At 38.6% G+C, this 18,940-nt stretch overlaps 1 protein-coding gene and 1 long non-coding RNA gene across 3 annotated transcripts in view; one reads left to right on the top strand and one right to left on the bottom strand.

The window, feature by feature from the left end:
- LOC139355440 (uncharacterized) overlaps positions 1-5,087 on the top strand; it is a 33,361-nt gene extending 28,274 nt beyond the window's left edge. The window contains exons 2-3 of the long non-coding RNA XR_011606069.1: positions 1,090-1,184; positions 4,954-5,087. This is a non-coding gene — a long non-coding RNA (uncharacterized lncRNA). The remainder of the gene's footprint in view (positions 1-1,089; positions 1,185-4,953) is intronic.
- Positions 1-18,940, bottom strand: part of LOC105490699 (fibrillin 1) — a 237,062-nt gene that overhangs the window by 171,799 nt on the left and 46,323 nt on the right. For both annotated transcript variants that reach the window (XM_011756581.2, XM_011756573.2), the window contains exons 5-6: positions 17,663-17,758; positions 13,795-13,890 (exon numbers count right to left, since the gene is read on the bottom strand). In XM_011756581.2, the coding sequence (XP_011754883.2) occupies positions 13,795-13,890; positions 17,663-17,758 (192 nt within the window). The remainder of the gene's footprint in view (positions 1-13,794; positions 13,891-17,662; positions 17,759-18,940) is intronic.

Genomic DNA, 18,940 nt, shown 5'->3' with positions numbered 1-18,940 from the left:
ATCACATAAATTTGGGATCTCTGAGGTATTAACACCTCACAGATTACACTTGGCTCTACCTGACACTTGTGTTCATGGTTTTAAAGGTCGAGGGAAAAAACTATCGGCTAAAAAGTACAGATGGTAGACCAGTCATTTCTTTTTTGAATTACAGGAAATTCAAGAAATAAACTATGCCTGAAAACTACTCATGTTTTCATTTTTCCAGTCAACAAATACTTGCCGAGCTACTGCGTGTCGGGCGTTAGATGTAAAATGTTGAACAGAACAGAAATAGTCTCCCCTGTGTGGAGTAGAAAATTACTAATAAACTAGCAAAGACCCAGGTTTCATTCTCACACCATGCAGTGGGATTTCACCTACCATGCACAGTAGGCCTCCAACAATATTTGCTGTTTAATTTTCAAGACCTATTAGATGCAGTAAGAATTTATTCTTCTAAAGCCCACAAAACCACATGTGGTATTAGAAAAATGACATGACCAAACAGTGTGTTGCTAGGTGGCTGTTGTTATTGTTCACGTAAACCATTACAAATGTATCTAGTGACTGACGTGGTGGTCACGACTTGTCCAAATAGCAAATGATTTATTGAAGCCAGGATTGCATGACATCCAAAGGCGTTCCCCAGGGACAAGACTGCAGGCATCCATTCAAAAGTATGCATTATCTCAAAATGTTTGACGCCTAAACAAACCATTTTTGTGGTGTACTTGCATTTTTGTGGACACTTGAGTTCCAGTTCATTAACGTTTCTGGGGGAAAGCTAGGGATCAGAGTCCCTACGGGAGCACAAGGATTAGAGGAAAAGCAATATAAGCAGCAAAAGACTCAAGATCCCTCTGACTTTGAAGGATATTGGAAATCTATAAGAAGAGCTCTCTCATCTTAACAAAGTCAGTATTCCAGATGCTCCTTTGGGAAGAGTCTCATGGTCAGCCTGAGTCATCAGACTTCTAACATGCTATAGAAAAACGTACAGAGCTCCTACTCCCAGTGTGGGAGTCACAGCACCACTGCACACCTCTCAATGTGCTGCCAGGCTTCCTACACATGCCCCTCTAACCACTGCTTCCATCTCCCCACTAGAATGTGACTCCAGAAGGCGGGATGCATGTGTTTCATTCATTATTATACGTCTCCAGTCATTAGCATAGTACCTGAGAAATACCCGTGCATGATAGGTAAGCTCACATCTCCTCTCTTCGTCTTAGAACAATTCCTTTTCAGCTTAACATCACACCTTTTTATGGATAGATTTAACAAAACTGAACACTAACAAGGGCAGCTTGAAATTTGTGTGTTTAAAATACCCAAATGTTTTGGTTTTACTAACTTTAGTCCTCTGGGACTAACACTTTTAGTCCTTTGCAACAAAAGAAGAATGGCATGTGGTTCCATGAGTAAAAGCATGCCCCACTCCCGTCCAACCTGAGCAGGCCGTTATTTGTAGACTTAAGGTCTTAACAGCCACCTGGAAACTGAATAGATACTTTACAGAGGCGTTCGGTTTATTTTACTATCTGTGGATAAGTGGATAAGTGTCTATCACCTCTCATTGATTTTAGAATGCCACATTTCTAAAATAGCTAAGTACCTCTTATATTTCATTATTGGCTTTTTCTGAATAGACAAGTTCATTTTCCCTTCTATACCTGTGCCTATGTCAGTAAAAGTAAGCGAATCTTTCAGTAACTTTTGGTTAGTCATTAGGAGAACAAATGCTTCCCAGCCACAGTCATCATTACATTTTATGGAAATGGTTTTCCCTTACCCCTTCATTTTCTCCTTTCTTTATTCCTATTTGCACTACTGAGTAGTTTTAGCCTTCGTTACCATTGCCAACAGTTGAATGTGTAGTAAAGAAAAGTATATGGTTGATGTGCTTCTTTCTTGATGTTGATCTTTCTATATCCAACTCAAGAATGTTGGGTTTCATCTGAATAGGGGATCCAAAAAATATACTTTTCAAGTAAAATAACAAAATTTCTAAGTGGAAAAAATGGTCACAATGAGGCCTCTAAGTTTAGGTGTAATTTCAGTGATATATGAAAATTTCATGATACTGTTAATGAAATGATACTTGTCAATCAAGATTACTCTTACTTTCATGTGAATTTTAAATAGCTAACATTTCTTATACATGTATTATGTGCCAGATCCTGTGCTAAGTACTTTGTGGATTATCTCACTTAATCTTCCCAACAATCATCCTAGACAAATACTATCATCACCCTCATTGTGTAGATTAGCAAACTGTGGCTGAGAGACATGCAGTAACTTGCTCAAGGCCACCAATCCAGCAGGTAGCAGGATTTATCCTCAGAGCGTGAGTTCGTGATCAGTTTTCTAGGAATGGCTAGGCAATTAGAAAAACACAACTCCTCCTAATTAGACATTTTAAATGAAAACATTAAAACGAGTGTCATGTGATACTGACAAGTTGGAATGAAGACTCCTTTGAGATACGATTTAGTTCTGAAAATAATTTCACTATCATTTTGTCTCATTCATAAAAAGTAAAGAATAACAACCCCAGGAGTCATGAGAACAGGAAAGTCCTGGGTACACTCCCACTTGGCTTGGTCAAGGAATAGGATGCCTTCTAGGCACTGCCTTTTGTTTAGTTTTGTGATAGCTTGTTCTGCTTGGCAATGTGGAGAACATTGTAGAAAGAAATGAGGCCTAAATAAGGTCTGAAAAGAAATAGCCGAATCCCACTCCATATTATGTTGTCTGAAAAAAAAAATAAAGAATTTTTATGGTGTTTTAGGGTTATTTTCCTCCAAGGACAATTTGAATTCATTACATACTACTTTCCAAAGCCAGTTTCATATCATTAAGATACTGTGGATGCCTCTGCTTTTATCTTCACCATAGCAGAACAAGAAAGTTCCAAAATATTCTCCAGTTTTCAGTGACGTTTTCAAATGATTATATAAAGAATGAGTCAAAATTTACTTCTGGCTTTGCTTTGGCCTTTTAACATTCACGAGTCTTAGTTTAAAGAATATATCATTGGAATCCCTAACAGAAAATGATCATTTCCATTGGGACTTCAGGAAACAAACGGTTCATGAAGAGCTAATGTATGTTTATAAAAACATTTTCAATTTGGATAAAAGTTGCCTCCATCCTGTAAGGCTTCTCTTTCAGCCTGGTTCAATGCCTACAATGGTAAAGGTCAACAATGCCTCCTAGGAGAGGGCAGGCAAGAGGAAAAGGGCTCTCTAAGGACAGAGATAGAAATGGGCCTATCTTATAAACTGAACCATTAGAACATTCTTTATTTCCTGAGAAAACAAAAATCCCAATCTATGGTTTACTTATAAAGCTCTTCAGAAACAGTTCAGAGACAAAAGATTATCACTAAGGGAATATGGTAGGAAAGTTGGAGAACATTTTTTTTCATGCGTTCACTTCCTACAATATTTCAGTTATAAATAACTACACTCATATTTCCATATAACGTACACATAGATTTATAGATATTGTTGTCCAGAATTTCTTTTCTTAAAATGTTGGATTAAACAGATGTATTTAACATTTAAACACTCCTCTCATCAACTTCAAGAGCCCACAGTTAAATTAGGTGAATCAACAAATACTTAATAAATACCTAATCTCTTCACAGCTCTAAGCTTGGTAGTGAAATAGGAAGAAGTATCAGATCTAATTTTTAGCCTTTGGCCTATGGGGAGTACCATAGTCTGAATGAGAGACTATATATAAACCTCTATTTTAGTAGTCCCAAAAGCAGATTAGCAAATTTGTAATTCCCAGATGATGGGTCTGATAAACCAAATTTACTTTTTAAAGAAAACACTGAAAGAATACCTATATAATTATTTCACATTTTAAAATTAATAGATGTTTCACTTAGTAAAGAAAATATTTTTAAGGAAACTTAAATATTGCAATTTGCTGATCAGGCTTCCTGAAGCCATGAAACAGAATTCTAGATGGTTTTATGCTGATAGAAGTATTTCAACACAAAAATCAATGAATGTACATGGAAAAAACGGTTTTTGACAAGGTGAATATGCTCATTCTTTACCTCTTAGTAAATATTAAATAATCATGAGTACATATCCCCAAAGGCAAGCATCAGTTTAAAATGCAAGAAAAACAAGAATTCATTGGAGGAATAAAAATGCTAAAATGTCTGATGTAATCCTTAAAGTGAATGGCAAAAACCAAAAATTGAATAGATTCACTGAGAAACTGAAAAGTGGGTGGGGTCCAGGAGGCCAGAGGTGGCCACGTCAGCAAAGTTGCATAGAAACTGACAGGGCTAGTTGGGGTGGGGGCTTGTGGGCTAGCTTCCTATGGTCAGGAAATGATTGGCGAGAGAATGAGACTTAACTTGACCTTGAAAGAAAAGGATCTAACCAGTATAGAAAAAGGAGCTCTAGATCTAAGAATATCTCATACTCCTAGCTCTAGAAGTAGTACTCCCAGCGGCTGATAAGAACCGGGATGGCATGCATACTGACCACATCAAGCCATTAAAAACTAGGAAGTTATCAGTACTTAACGGGATAGTTCAGCTTTCTTAGATGATTCTTTAAAGTATTTGAGAACCAAACCCCAAAGAATGAGTGTCTCATGCTGTGTTTAAATTTATGGTCAAACGAATCTTCTTAGAAACTCAAAAGGTGAATGATTAAATAATGAAGATCTTCTTCCAAAAACTCTAGACATTTAGGCAAATATTTATCTTTAAAAATGAGGATCATATGTGGATTCAAAACATCTATCTAGAATATGAAAATGTTGTCACGCAGATGTCAAATGACTTTCAAAATGACTGTCAAAATAATAAGAATCCAGATCTTCAAGATGAAGACATTAAAGGTGTTAAGGGAAAATAAATTGGAAAGAAGAAATTCTAAAATTCATGGGCTTGGAGATGCCGAGTTAAACTAAGTAAACACAGTGTCCTTCCTGCAGGACTCCCAAGAGCTAACACACCCGGTGCCTCCCCAAGAAGAAGACATGGGATGGAGTTTCCACAAATGATATTATCCATGGCAACTTCATTTCATGGAACCCCTCATGGGACTGATGTTCTACAAAAAGTACTTTGGCACATCCTCGGGACCATGAAGCCCCATGTATTTGTCCAACATACGTTCACAAACTAAAAACAGCATAGACTCTCTAGAGACCATAACTACTGGGAACATAAACATTAAGGGTTCTAAAGTCCTCTCAGTTGGGCACATAAAATTGGTAAGGGTTTCCTGAATGCCGTCTATAAGATTAAGTGAAAATAGTTTCAGAAATAGACCAGTCTTCTCACTAATTTATACATACAAAGGGACAATTTTTTTTAATCCCAATATCCTGCTTCAGACAGAAATTGTACAGAAGCACAGTTCAGTAGAATGGAAGGGCATCACGGAGAGGCTTGCAATAGTCCCTCCCTTCTTTGGAGTTACGTGAGTTGATGTTGTGCCTTTGCCTCTTCTCCCACAGAAGGGCTCCAGTACCATGAAAGCTGACACGGCAGGCTCCTCCCTTTTCCCCAGGTCAATCTGAGCCTCTAAATCTGGACTATCTCTTCCCTTTACCTGTAGTACTTTCCTTTATCTCCTCTGCCTAGCTAAATCCTGGCCCTGCTTGGTTATTTAACTATTTCCAATACAGTATGCATGTCTGTCTTTCCAAAAATTATTTTAAGGCCCTCATGACAAAAGACATACACTTCTATCATCATGCCTAGCTTAGTGTCAAGGCTTTATTAAATATATGCTGTAGCTGTTATATCTAATTGACATGACTGCAAGAGACTGAGCTTTATCACTTACATTTGATCAAAATTCTACTAAGACAGAGAACCTGAGAGATTAGGATCAGCTCTGAAACCCCGGTACTTTTGTTTTAATGGTTTACTTTTCAAATGTCAATGCAGCCTCTCTTTGATTTCCTAAGATGCTGCTTTCTGAAGAGCTGGATAAGCAGCAGGAGGAAGGAGAAGGAAAACTGGAAATCTAATAGATACCTTGGGTAAAGTTTAGATGTGTATTACTGGAAGCAAAGTTCTAGAGTTGTGCTGTCCAAGATAGTAGCCACATGTGGATATTAGCTGGTCCAAACTGAGATGTGGTAGAATATATGCATTGGATTTCAAAGACTGAGAATGGAAAAGAGAATACAATATATCTCATAGATAATTTTTAATACTGAGTATTTATTGACATAAAATTTTTGGATATATTGGGTTAAATAAAATATATTATTAAAATTAATTTCACCTGTTTCCTTTTACTTTTTCAGGTGGCTACAAGAAAAGTTAAAATAATATATGTGGCTCACATTATATTTCTATTGTTCAGTGCTGTTCTACTGTTTGAACATCCAAGATTGAAAAGTGGTTCAAATATTAAATGTTGGGCTAACAACTTACAAAAATTAGTTTTATCTTTTTAATAAGTTCATAAGAGCTAAAAACTGAAGTTAAAAAAACTGTTTTTGAAGATGAAACCATGACACTAAATTTAACAGTTGTATTAAATGATTAGCTTTGATAACACAATAGAATGTTACAATCAAAATTTCAATTGAAGCACCAAGGGAACAGATGCCACATTCTAAGTCAAGTGTGATATTTCGATGCATAATTTACAAAGTGGGTGATGATGACCTCTTAAACCTTTATGCATGTCAAGAGTATTGAAATGTCCAAAGTAGCAAGTGATAGGAAGCGGGTTACTCTGGAGAGGGTTGGGCTGTTACTAGCCCTTCCTGGGAAACTGGTGGAGGGCCACATTATGATGCCAAGTCATGACAGAGGCTTCAGGGAGACTCCTCAGACTGCATGATACCTATCCCCAGAAGTCTGAAGGACACTGTGGACTAGGGGCTGCCAAATGTCTGGAAACTGTCTGGCCAGATGCTTGGACAATGGTTCCAATGAGCATTTGCTAATGTGTCAATAGTTTGCACTCCAGCAATTTATCGTGGCAGAAAAAATGCATGAATGTTTTCTGCCAACAAGCTGTGGGCCACCAAAAAGAAAGCTGACGTGGACTGAGCCTAGGTCCTTTCCCAGATGGCTCCTTGGAGCAGCCAAGAGAACTCAAGAGGCTGGAGGTACTACTGGATGCTCAGGGATTGAGGAAGAAAATGTCAGCAACAGTCAACACAGATACCTCTGCCCCCATTAAGGGACCTGCAGGGGAGAAAGTCTAAAACAGACCAGATGATTTCATCTAATAGCAGGAGAAGAAATAGCCTACAAGGCGGGCCGAGAGGGACAATGAGTGGGAGACGAAAATCAAGCTGCTTTCTGGTTGCATCCCATCCCCCCTGCTTGTTCATAACACGCATGTGCAGCCTGCGAGGCAGGGGAGCAAGTGTGCCCTCAGTGCATACAGTTACCCAGCCACAAAAAACGAATGTCTGTGTCAACAGATGCAATTCCTGGAACTATTCTAGGAAAATTTAGTTTATTCAGTGATCCACCAGCTGCCACAAATGTTGCAATACCACTGTAGATGCACAGTAACATTTAGGTCATTCTGCCCCTGCTATCTACACATTGTCACTTTCCATTGAAACTAAATACCAAAAGCGAGGTTCATAGAGGCCTTCAGTATAGTTTAGTAGTGACAGTTTATTACTTTTTGCTTTTGGAAAGAAGAAAATATACATAGTTCACAGAGCTCTGCCTTCCAAAGGCACATGGAGAATGGGAGTTAGCCTGTGGCATTACCCTGGGAACTTTAGTGATAGTCACCTACAATTTAAAATTATGTAAAATTAGTGTCAGAAATGTAGCTCTGTAAAACTTACTTCCACGTAGAGAAAAAAAAATAATGAATCTATATTTTATTAAAACCTTCCTGAAAAACACCAGAAGAAAAAAAGCACAGGAAAATCAGCTCCTGATTCCATGAAGCTCTCTAAACAGGTCTTGAGATAAGGTAATGTTTTTACGAAGCAGGTGTTTCTAAAATGGACTATCTGATTATTACACATTTGGATAATTACATGTTAGTCCTTTCCATTCATTAGACACAGTATAGATGCTGTGTTTTCGGATTTATAGAATATGTGTTTACCAATTGCTTAACGCAATATTTTTGAAAGTCATTCAATAAAATCATTAGAAAGATATCTGTGCAAAATCATGTTTATATCATCAGAGAAACAAGGTGTGAAGATAAGTTTTTCAAACGTCAAATGCACATACAAGAAGGAGGTGGAATTACAATCAACCTAGCTGTTGTTTGTTCTATTCTGTTTCATTATTGTGCAAACAAATACAAAAACCTTTTCTAGCTTCATTAAGACTGTAATTTCCTAGGAAGCAAGTACATGCACGAAGAGCTAGTTCACTTTCAACTGTTCTGCTTCTCTAATGAACTAAGGATTATTTCCATCCTCTCATTTTTATTCTACTCCACTTTGGCCCCAATTGTTCCTTTTCCTTAAGACTACCAGTTCAACAATGCTTTCCCCTATACTTTATCTACTAACAGCCAGCATAACAGCCAGCAGACTTTAGTAAGTTGGCAGAAATCCAAGTATTGTCTTCACAGTTTAGACTTGGGTAGGAATTTAACACAGAACAAATGCACCAGGATTTAGAAGAGTCCATGTGCATGCTCATATTCTGAGGATACATGATGAAGAGCTTCAGATGGAGAAATGAGAGAAAACTTCTTGCTATTTGCATGTATGCTTCCAAAAGACTTCATCCTCTGGCTCACATAAAGTTTGACATTAAAACATTAAACTAATTCCATGTGCTTTACGAACCACATGAGAATATTATTTTTACTATTTTTTAAATCTAAGTCTGCTTTTGATCTCAAACAGCTAGAATGTGTGATTATCTACTGTAGTCAATAGAATTAACAGCAAATTATTGCAGGTTGTTTCTAAGAACTCAAATTGCCTCCTCAAAAGGAAAAAAATATCACACACTGGTTTGAATGTATGCTGATTCTGTAAAGGCAACTCCAAAAAAGGGTTCCAAACACATTTTGAGCAGTTGTAATATTACAAGAAAACTACATAACTTTCCATGATAACTGTACTAAATGACAATATTCATTCCGTATGTCTACTTCCAGGCTTGTTAGTTCAGTCCTTTGGAGCACATTTATATGTCCTGTAAACACACAGGAACCTCTCTCTTTCCAAGAGCAGATTCGTACATTGAAATCAATCAAACAGAGGAATATTCCAAAACCCTACATTTGAAACATCCAGGAATATGCAAGGATTCTTTCTTCTGGCTTTTCATCTTGACTTCCATTCTAAAATTCATAGTTCTAGGTTTCTTCTTACCATTCCTCAGAAAAGTCTTTAGAGCTACGAGTGGCCCCTTTCCAGTGAAGTCCAAGTACCACCCAGTACTTGGTTGTGTGCACAGGCTTAGGAGCCAGAATGTCTAGGTTCAGGCCTTTATTTTACCACTTATAAGCTGTCCCTTCTTGGACAAGGCACTGATCTCTCTTTGCCTCTGCTTATTCTTCTATAAAATGGGACTTCTTACAGGATTTTTCTCACAAAGTTGTTGCAAATCATCAAAGTGAAGTGCTTAGCACACTGCCTTGCACACTGCAAGTACTCAGTACATGTCAACTGTTCTTACGTCCGATGGCCTCTTTATGATTCTCATTCTCAGACCTTCGATGAGTCTAACAATTGCCAAGTTATTTCTTGAACTCCTTTTTGTTTCTTTGGCTCAGTGCTCTCCTGGTTCTCTTGCTGTGTCTCTTTGTTTCTCTTCTTCCCTAAGCCTATTCATCAACACACTCCATCCCCATCTCCAAGTTCAGGTCTATCTCCATTATTCTTCTCTCTTTTGTCATGACCCTGAAAAGTGTCATCCATTCATATGATTCACTGTGTTTAATACAAGAGCATTTAACAAGATTTAAAATGTGCATTCTGAGGCAAGATGGCAAGAGAAAGTGATTCCACACAGTTTTTTTTGTTAGCAGTAACTATGGCAATATACGACTAGCTTGTGTTGTCATTGCCAAAACAGGCACTGATCTCACTTCAATAATCTGATAACAAATGCTAACATACTGTACCACTGAGCTAAGACAGTGATTAAGTTCTACTAGTTGCTCAAGGTCCAAGCAGAGAGAAGGCAAAGGGTCGGAGTAGGAGGCAATAAGAAAACCACAAATGTGAACTTACCAAAAAAAAATGAGAGGAAGAAAAATTAAAGAAACTTGAGGTTAAAAAAAAAATAGATACAATCTTTGACAGAGAAAGCAGCAGGAGGTGGTAAACTTGAATGCTCCCAAGGGCTAATACATAAGCTAAATGAATGAACTTGAGCAAGATGTGACAATAGGCAGTGGTGGGGACTACGACAAACTAGAAGATGTATTTAAAGGTATTCCTATTCAGCTTTTAAAAAGTAGACATCACAGGCCAAATAAGCCAAGTCTCTACTTTTTTATCCTCTGGGTGTAGAGAAACAATGGTAATGGCAATGGTAAAATATATCACTGCTACCTGTCCATTGGGGATTAGGCTGGCTAGCCAAGAATTTTTTTTAAACAAATTTATCTTAATGGCAAAAAGCTGCAAGTAAGACAAATTTGCTTTATAATCTTATTACACTGTTACATGACTGTTAGAATTCATAATTCAAGCATGGATCTGCTGTTTTTCTCCATCACAAACCAAAATACTATGTTCATGGATGATTAAGATTGACTTATTGGCTTAATGTGATACAAATCCTGCCAGTATGACCCCCAAAGGTGTATTTCACACTCACAGTGGGTCTCCGAGGTAGTTACTAATGTATAAAATTTCCAAGATGTCCCAGGGACAAAGATCTTTATCCTGAGAAGTACTTGTAACTGATATTCTAAATGTTCGCTTACATGTGTGTTACATCACAAAAACCTCACAATAAGAGGTTTTTGCTTTTGTTTTTATTGTCACTTAGTTTTGATCAAAACATTCCTCCTTTTTGCATCCCTGTTGACTGAAAAATGACAGTCTTGTGGACCTGAAAGATCATTCTTCTGAAAGATGGGACCACATTCAATTAGGTATCCACATTGTGATCAGCTCTGTTTAGCATGAAACCAATGAAACCAATATCCAGGACTGGTGGCAAACAGCAATTATTTCCAGGAGATACTTGTTCATATCCGATCATTATAGCTCCAGATGTTCTGATGCTATTAAATGAATCCAGTTCATCATCTATGGGTCATGTACTGTGCATCACACAGTAAGGCTAGAATTAAGATGATGAAACTGTAGTTTCTCCTGAAAACTTATGCTCTAGTGAACTGTTTTGATGCAATGTGGCAAATGCTATAAAAAGAGATGTGGAGACAGTACCAAGGGAAAATGTAGATGAAGGGAGAAAGGAAAGTAGTAAAGGCCTCCCGGATGTTCATTTTGAAAAATAAAACATCACATCCCAATTAAAACAGAATACAACCAACCTAGGTACTTATCCAGTAATAAGGACCACGATAAGGATAGCAACCCACCATCAGAAGTCACACTGAATACTTCCCCACACTTCAGGATGGATCTGTCCCGACTCGGTGCCAGATTTTTATTCATCACTCTTGAAATCACAAACATACATCTAAGTAAGAGGATTTACTGCCTCTAATTCTTCAAAGAGGTAAACAGATGACTTTCATAAGAGCAGCAAACAGTGAAGACTCAACAAACGGAAATAGAATTCTGGAATCAAAAAGACTCCCCTCTCCCATGTGCTGTGGGAAATGACGCCCATGTTTTCCTTCTCCCATTGAAGGTCTGGGACTGTGCCCATGCGTAAAACAGGCAGTGGGTAGAAGGCACTACCCTTCTACTACTAACGGGCAAGCCTGCCTTCTGCTCCCCAGTCTCCACTTCCACAAATGCCTGAAAATCTGCCACTGAGGGATGAATTTGATTTTGAAAATCACCACTGGGAAAATTCTGTGGCGCCAACAGATATTTACGCCTTAGTGCAGATTTCAGGACAGCCTTTTTTCCTGAAGGGGAGCAGCTGAAGACACCCCAAAACTTGGAGAAATCTCTGAGTAACATGCCAGTTTTGATTAGTAGCTTAGTAATTGAACCCATTCAGGACATTTCTTAATCTTGGGCAAAGATCAAATCTTTGAAGAAATCACTGGGGAATGGTTCAATATCGCGCCCTTTATTTTAGACTGTGTTATCATCAATATCTGAACTATGAGCATCTTTGCAGCAAATCTTTAACCACTTTGTTAAAATGGTTACAGGTAAAATGTTACAGGTAAAATGCCCTGTAACTTCATCTTATTACTGATTTTTCTAAAACAAATTAAGCCCAGCATTATCAACTGAGAAATTATTTTCACATACCACTCTTCAAGCCACACATTAACAATTTTAATCTCCTACAACTTCATTGATTAAGTAGTAAGCCACAGAATAATACTGCCTAGTAGAAATAGTTTTTAGTACTCTGGACCATTATAATTATTAGCAAATAAAAATACATCTGTGCAAGTTGTAAAGAGAAGCAGTTTAAGGAGAGACTGTTAAAGGATATCAACATGCAATGTAAAGGTCTATTATGCATCACACATCAATACCATGCAGTGGTCCTATTAATAGAGATACAATGTAATTTACTTAGTAATCAAAGTAATCGACCTGGAGTTTCTTGCTCAAATAGGTATTACTGCATTATTAGCAAATAACTGAATTTAGATAAATTATAAAAATAGACAGAAAATAAACAATTTCTCGCAAACTACTCTCTGCTCTTTGTTTTCCTCTATTATATGTTTTAAATGACATATTCAACATCTGCTACTGAATCTTTACTTTCCATCTCAGAATAAGAAGATGTCTATACAACTTGGCTAAAAGTGATTATTGCAGTTTAAAAGTTCATGCAAATTTTCAATTACAGTTTTGTGTAACATAAACCTTCTAAACTTTCATTATAAAACTAGGGATGATGAGAAAAAAATCTATAAATGTAGAGACATGATGATTAATGAGACCAAAGTTCAGGGAAAAAAAACTTAAGAATATTGCATATCCACATATATCTCAATATCGTATTTGCATTTTTAGGTAGGCAAATCAGGTAGAATGTTTCTTTTAATTAAGAGCAGCAGTAAACATTAGACTTGAAGAGAAAAACACACATTCAAATTAAAGGTTTCTTATGTATGTGGGCTTGGGGACATCCTTGGACCTCTTTGTGCCTTGATCTTCTCACATGCAAAATTAACGATGATTCTACACAATGTAGTAGGCTGCAATGAGTACTGAATAAACCATCTACACAAAGCAGCTTCTCAGTAGACACTAAATATATCTATGGTGAGTGCTGAATGCTGAGCTTGTACACCTTTACAGTCCCCAACAGGTCCAACAGATTTTCAGGTGTGTGTTTCATACTGAACTTCTCCCTTTCCATACATATAGTTGGTTTGAGACCACTTCTCTGATTCACCGGCATGATAAAGAGCTTAATCCTTACCCTTCCAGAAGAAAGTTCTCCCCTTTTTATCCTGATGCCAGCTGGTAATTATGTATATGCTTATAACTGAGTACCACCAAATTAGCAAATAACTGAATTTAGGTAAACTTGCACTGACAAACATTGCTGAATATCATGCGTAGATTCAGGGCCACTGTCTTGTCATCCTAGGGACCTTCCCAATGACAATTCAGAAATTCCCTCAAAGCTCAGCAACATTCAGGAAGTAGCCATGCAGACCCAGCGTCTGTGCAAATTAATAACAGCTTTAGGTACCAGCATGTCTTTATGCAAATGATTTAAAAAACCATTACCTCTTTCACACTGGGGTCCAGTAAATCCGTAAGTGCAGGCACATCGATTCGGGGCCACACACCTTCCTCCATTGAGACAGCCACTTTCACAAACAGCTGTAAAATAAGGAGAGAGCTGAGACGCTTCACCTGAAAATACATGCTAATGAAGTGACACTTGTGGTCCCCTGGAAGGACAACAATAAAATATCTAAAGTCACGCCGGTGTTTATTCGTTTATTTTGAATGGTCACTGTACAGTTACAGATACTCAGATGTTCCTCAGTCACCTCTTAGGTAAAGCTGCCTGGAATAGATGAGTTTGTATCTATGTTAATGCTGATGGTCTCATTCCATGGAGCATCTGAGCAATGCTTTCAGTTCAACCTCGAAAACAGTGGTTTCTAAGAGATGTCACTGGACGGGAACTGCGTGTTAGCAAAGACTCTTTTGTTTATGATTCATGTTTAATTTCAACAGGGCTCCCACGAGGGGAGATAGTCCCTCTGATGTCACCCTTGCAGAAATGTAGCATGTTCAACTGCACAATTAACTGCAAACAACAAAATACTAATCATGATCTTCAGTAATTTAAGTACCATCATGAAAATCCAATTGAGAGTTATAACAGAACCTGTGGAAACTATTGGTGCAGTAAGTCTAGAGATGCTTCAGGGCAGGATATTTTGCTTGTTAGAAAAGACACTAAAATAAGAATTGAAAGTTCACGAGCTGAACAACTCCTCTTTGTACAATTTCCTGTAACTCGTGCATGCATGGGCTCTTTCTAGGCATCTTCATCGTGGGTGGCAGGCTCTTCTCTGTCAAATATGCCAGTCACAACCACTCTTCAAAGCCCAGCTGAAATCTCACTGCTCCATGAGTCTCCCCCAAAACCTCCATTCAAATTCCTTGCTCCTTAAATATTTTCTATACATTTTTCCATACCTTACCCCTGTAGCAGTCATGAAGTTGAGCCACTCATACTTCCCCTCAAGAGAATCTCCTGTAAGGAGTTTAGCTGGCAGACCACTTCCAGCTGCTGTGCCTTCGTATCTGCTGCAGCGTTCCTGTCAAGGGCATGCTCACAGCCAATAATGACTGAACACAGCATTAGGATGCTAAAGCCTGGCCGTTTCCACCCATCATGGAACTCTTCGATGGGCACTTTTTGCCCTGGCCTCTCCATCAGCCTAGCAAAGGCTTTTTTGGAGCTGCACCACAGGCTGAAGTTCCTTCTATGCAGTTGTCCTTCCTTCCCTCCCCCCTTGCACAGGATCAGACAGGCATCATGGTCTGAACACCATTCCCTCCTACTTCTGCTTCCTCTCTCCTTTATTCTTCACAGGCCTTTTCCCCAGTAAATCTCTTTTGTGTCTAATTCTGTCTTGATATTTTCTTGGCATAAAAGGACTCGAACTGACACAACCCTTTTTAACCAAAAATTATGGCAGGAGGCCATTGCTCATCATATAATCAGAGAGGTTTATGTAAGTCCATTGTCTTCTTTGCCTCTTGATTTATAGTCAGGGAGAATGAAGAGCTTCTAAACAGAAAACAAAGTTTGAGCTTGCCTAAGCCAACCCTCCCAGATTATAGATGAGGAAGCTGAAGTTTAGGAAAAATGTTCTAATTCTGCCAGTGTTAATTAAGCACTTGTGTGTTGGGCACTGGGCTAAACTCCCTCAGGGAGCACCAAGCGGAGCAGGAGAGATGCCCAGCAGCCCCTCCTGATTCTCCTGGAATGCCACTGGATCCAGCCCCATCTCGCCATCTCCACAGCCACAGCCTTAAGGAGGACTTGTCTTCCTGCTCCTGTTTTGGCCTCCTCCAGCTGTGCGTCCACACTGTGATCTTTCTCACTGTAAACCTTCATAAGTGAAGGGTAATAAGGTTGGTATTTCACAGCAGTAAACATATGGGCTACGGAGTCACACTGTTTGGGTTCCAACCCCAACTCTGCCTATTACCACCTATATACCCTTAGAGGAACTACTGGGGACCCTGTGTTCCAGTTCCCTCATCTGCTAGAGGGTAACATTTATGGCCTCTAACACAAAGATTGTTGTCATATTAAATGAGTTAACACACATAGAGTTCTAAAATGTGCCTAGCACACAGTAAGCACAGAGTAACTCAAAAGATGTATGTTGTTGATGTTGTTGGTGTTGTTTATTGTTGTGGTCTCACTCCTCTTTCCTGGCCCTACTTTGGAAGAAAACATAGTATGTATAAAGGCATCAAAACCTGGCCCATGACATCCTATCTGACCTTACTTCCTTTCCCATCACTCTCCTCTGCATTTTAGCTCTAGCAACACCAAAGCCCTTGCTATGTCCCACATCCCTTGCTGTGTCTTGTGGCGGTGCTTTGGTCATGCTCTACCATCTGCCCAAAAGGTCCACTCCCCATCACCTGACAGGTAAACACTTACCCATCCCTCAAGACTCAGCCCAAGGATCACTCACACTGGGGAGCCTGTCCTACCTCTCCTCTCTCCAGGTTGCGCTACACAAAACTCAACCAATATTCTTCTCCCACTGCAATGAGTGGATGGCGATATGGTTTGGCTGTGTCACCACCCAAATCTCATCTTGAATTCTCATGTGTTGTGGGAGGTGGGAAGTAACTGAATCATGGGGGCAGGTCTCTTTCCCACGCTGTTCCCATGACAGTAAGTTTCACAAGATCTGACGGTTATTATAACGGGGAGTTTTCCCACAGAAGCTCTTTTTTGCCTGCTGCCATCCAGGTAAGATGTGACTTGTTGCTCCCTGCCTTCCACCATGATTATGAAGCCTCCCCAGCCATGGCGAACTGTAAGTCTAATAAACCTCTTTCTTTTGTAAATTGCCCAGTCTTGGGTATGTCTTTATCAGCAGCATGAAAACAGACTAACACAGATGGTCACTAGGGCATTCTCTACATTTTTGTTTATTTATAATAACATTATTAATCCTAAACAAATACATACACAAAAGCAAAAATTAGAAACACCCTGAATAAGGCTCACCATTAAGGATTCATTAAACAGTCAAACGTCCATGTAATGGAGTACTAGGCAACCATTAAAATGTATTTTAAAATGTGTAATAACATGAGTATACTTTGAATAAAATATTAAGTGAAAAAGTGGCATAAAATCTATACATACAGTAAGAATTAATGTACCAAATATGCATTACAAGTCTAGAAGATAGTATCTAGAATGATAGAATCATGAATAATTTTACTTTTTGTGTTTTTAAACTTTTCCAAATTTTCTGTAGGGTATATATGTTCATCTTAAAGTAATTTAAAAAAAGCTTTTTAAAAAGAATGTTCATCTTCTGCAAAGCACAGGGACTAGTAGAAAGTAGACACAGTAAGTGGTGTGTACAAACGAACCTTCAAACTGAACACCATGTGATAAGTACTTCAGTAGCAGCATCTAGATTGGGAAATGAGAGGGATGCAGATACCACTAATCAAGAGAAAGGACATGTTTAGAGAGAATGACGAGGCTGAGTTTTAGAATATTTTATTTGAGATGCTTCCTGAAAATCCAAGTGCTGAAGTTCAGCAAGTAAGTGGAAGATATGCGTCTGGAATGAACAAGAATTCTGCTCCTTTGGTGGTGACTAGAAATCAAGGAGATCAGGCAAGCAGGGTGGTGAAGGTAAATGAGAAGAAAATGAATCAAACAACCTGTAACCAACCAAGGTTCCATTTGGAAATTTGGTGATAAGTGTTTTGAGTAAGTGATCTGTTCATCTATAAAGGTCACTGGACACTTGTAAAAATGCTGTGTCCCAGGTAATCAAAGAAAATCTATCAGCACTTATCTCTTTATTTTACTTGTCTACAAACAGGTTAAAACCTAGAATACTTATAACTACGGTGTACTTACGTTGTCCACAGTGAGTCCCTATGTATCCTTTCTGGCACAGACAGTGATCGTCACTGCAGCTACCTCCATTCATACAGCGAATATTGCAGTGTTGTACTTGAAAAAAAAGAAGAAGAATTCACTTTTGCAACTTAAATGCATAGATTGCAACAGCTCGCAGGAGTTGATTTGTAGTTATTTGAAGAGAAAATCACATAGTTTATCAGGATTCATCTATTTTTACCCGATAATTACCTAATTGAGAATGCTAAACATATCATTATTTGTGTGAGTAAAATCACTTACCGGCTAGGCACGGTGGCTCATGCCTGTAATCACAACACTTTGGAAGGCAAAGGCGGGCCGATCACCTGTGGTCAGGAGTTTGAGACCAGCCTGGCCAACATGGTGAAACCCTATCCCTACTAAAAATACAAAAATTAGCCGGGGTAATGGTACATGCCTGTAATCCCAGCCACTCAAAAGGTTGAGGCAAGAGAACTGCTTGAACCTGCGAGGCGGAGATTGCAGTGAGCCGAGATTGCACCCTTGCATTCCAGCCTGAGTGACAGAGTGAGACTCCGTCTTGAAAAAAACAAAAAAAAATCATTTACCATGCAATGCAATTGTTTCTTTGGCATTCACTTTAATAGTGCTAAATGACGTCCTTAATTTAACAGAACTTACAACTCAATGCCATTTCTGTAATTTATACCAACAAGAAAGTATTGCCTTGAGTAACCATATGAGACAAGATTATGATGGCAATAATTTTCCCGTGAAAAGATTTAGAATCCCAGGGAGGTGGCGCAGGGGAACAGTTAAGAGTAGCAAATTCCAGCATATAAACAGAACCAAAGACAAAAACCACATGATTATCTCAATAGATGCAGAAAAGGCCTTTGACAAAATTCAACAGCCCTTCATGCTAAAAACTCTCAATAAATTCAGTATTGATGGAACGTATCTCAAAATAATAAGAGCTATTTATGACAAACCCACAGCCAATATCATATGGAATGGGCAAAAACTGGAAGCATTCCCCTTGAAAACTGGCACAAGACAGGGATGCCCTCTCTCACCACTCCTATTCAACATAGTGTTGGAAGTTCTGACTAGGGCAATCAGGAAAGAGAAAGAAATCAAGGGTATTCAGTTAAGAAAAGAAGAAGTCAAATTGTCCCTGTTTGCAGATGACATGATTGTATATTTAGAAAACCCCATTGTCTCAGCCCAAAATTTCCTTAAGCTGATAAGAAACTTCAGCAAAGTCTCAGGATACAAAATCAATGTGCAAAA

Source organism: Macaca nemestrina, chromosome 7, assembly GCF_043159975.1.
Source record: "Macaca nemestrina isolate mMacNem1 chromosome 7, mMacNem.hap1, whole genome shotgun sequence".
Taxonomy (NCBI): Eukaryota; Metazoa; Chordata; class Mammalia; order Primates; family Cercopithecidae; genus Macaca; species Macaca nemestrina.
The sequence above is the reverse complement of the archived record's forward strand: the minus strand, read 5'-3'. Positions and strand labels throughout refer to the sequence as shown.